Here is a 1253-nt window from a genome sequence, read left to right as displayed (position 1 = left end):
TTGCTCACTACAGGCGCCACGCTCACCTCGGTGCAGTACCGCGCCCCGCACCTCATCGGCGAGCCGGTCAGCGACGCCGATGGGTGGGTGGAGTTGACGCTCGGCCACGACGCACCGGAGGAGTTCGCGGGGGACACGTCCTACATGGGCCGCACGTGTGGCCGCTACTCTGGCCGCATCGCGAATGGTGAGCTCACGGTTGATGGGAAGGTGTTCAAGCTGCTCCAGAACGAGGGCACGACAACGCTGCACGGTGGACCGGAGAGCTTCTCGAAGCGGCCGTGGAAGTACATCCTAGTCGATGGCGAGGATGAGATCGGCATCTCCTTCCACCTCATCTCGCCCCATCTCGACCAGGGCTTCCCAGGCGAGCTGTTCGTCACGGCAACGTACTCCATTCTGAAGAATAAACCCGCAACGCTCAAGTGGAACTTCCAGGCGGTGTTGTCTGACGCCACACCCGTTGACGCAACGAACATCAACCTCTGCAACCACGCGTACTGGAACCTCAACGGCGTCCCGTCGGCGCCGCGCCGCCTGCCGGAGCCCATCGTGAACCACCACTTGCAGCTGCACTCTGCCTACGTGGCGGAGACGAAGAACCTCATCCCAACAGGGTGCATGACGCCAGTGGAGGGTACGCCGCACGACTACCGTAAGTGCCGCCCACTGGGAGAGGGAATGGAGGAGACACGCAAAGAGGGCCGAAACCCTGGTGGCTACGACGACCCCGTCGCGCTCGAGACGTGGGACTCCACGCTGCGTGAGGCGGCGGTTATCTTCAGCCCGAAGAGTGGCATCTCAATGAGCGTGGAGACCACATCGCCTGTGGTGGTGGTGTACACGGCGAACCACCTGCCAGAGAACGCCAGTGGGGAGCCGGGAGAGCGTTTCCAGCGCCACAGCGGCATCTGCCTCGAGACGCAGTACTTCCCCAACTCGCCGCACATTCCCTCCTTCCCAAGCACGCTGATCAAGAAGGGGGAGAAGTACGACGAGACGACCGTGTGCCACTTCAAGACCGTGCCGCGGAAGTGAAGAGCGAACGCATCTTGGAGGCGGTCAAGGAACGAAGGAAAGCTCATGTGTGCGAGGTGAAGCGGAGGATGTGATATGGAGGGGAATGGGGGGGGGTGGCCAAAAGAGTTGGGTATCGGGAGTGAGGGGGTGAAGAACGAGCGGGTGGGGGGTTGAGATTCCGCTGCTATGTGTCTGTGTGTGTGTGTGTGTGTGTGTGTGTGTGTGTGTGTGTG

At 61.9% G+C, this 1253-nt stretch overlaps 1 protein-coding gene across 1 annotated transcript; it reads left to right on the top strand.

Annotated features, from left to right (window-relative positions):
- Positions 1-144: 144 nt before the first annotated feature.
- On the top strand, positions 145-1038 carry DQ04_01391040 (aldose 1-epimerase-like protein; the record flags this gene model as incomplete). The annotated part of the gene is made up of 1 exon (XM_009310655.1): positions 145-1038. The coding sequence occupies one exon, from the start codon at positions 145-147 to the stop codon at positions 1036-1038; it is 894 nt and encodes a 297-aa protein (XP_009308930.1).
- Between the last annotated feature and the right edge of the window lie 215 nt (positions 1039-1253).

This window comes from Trypanosoma grayi (assembly GCF_000691245.1).
Source record: "Trypanosoma grayi strain ANR4 Tgr_139_V1, whole genome shotgun sequence".
NCBI lineage: Eukaryota > Euglenozoa > Kinetoplastea > Trypanosomatida > Trypanosomatidae > Trypanosoma > Trypanosoma grayi.
Note: the sequence above shows the minus strand (reverse complement) of the source record. Positions and strands in the feature narration are given on the sequence as shown.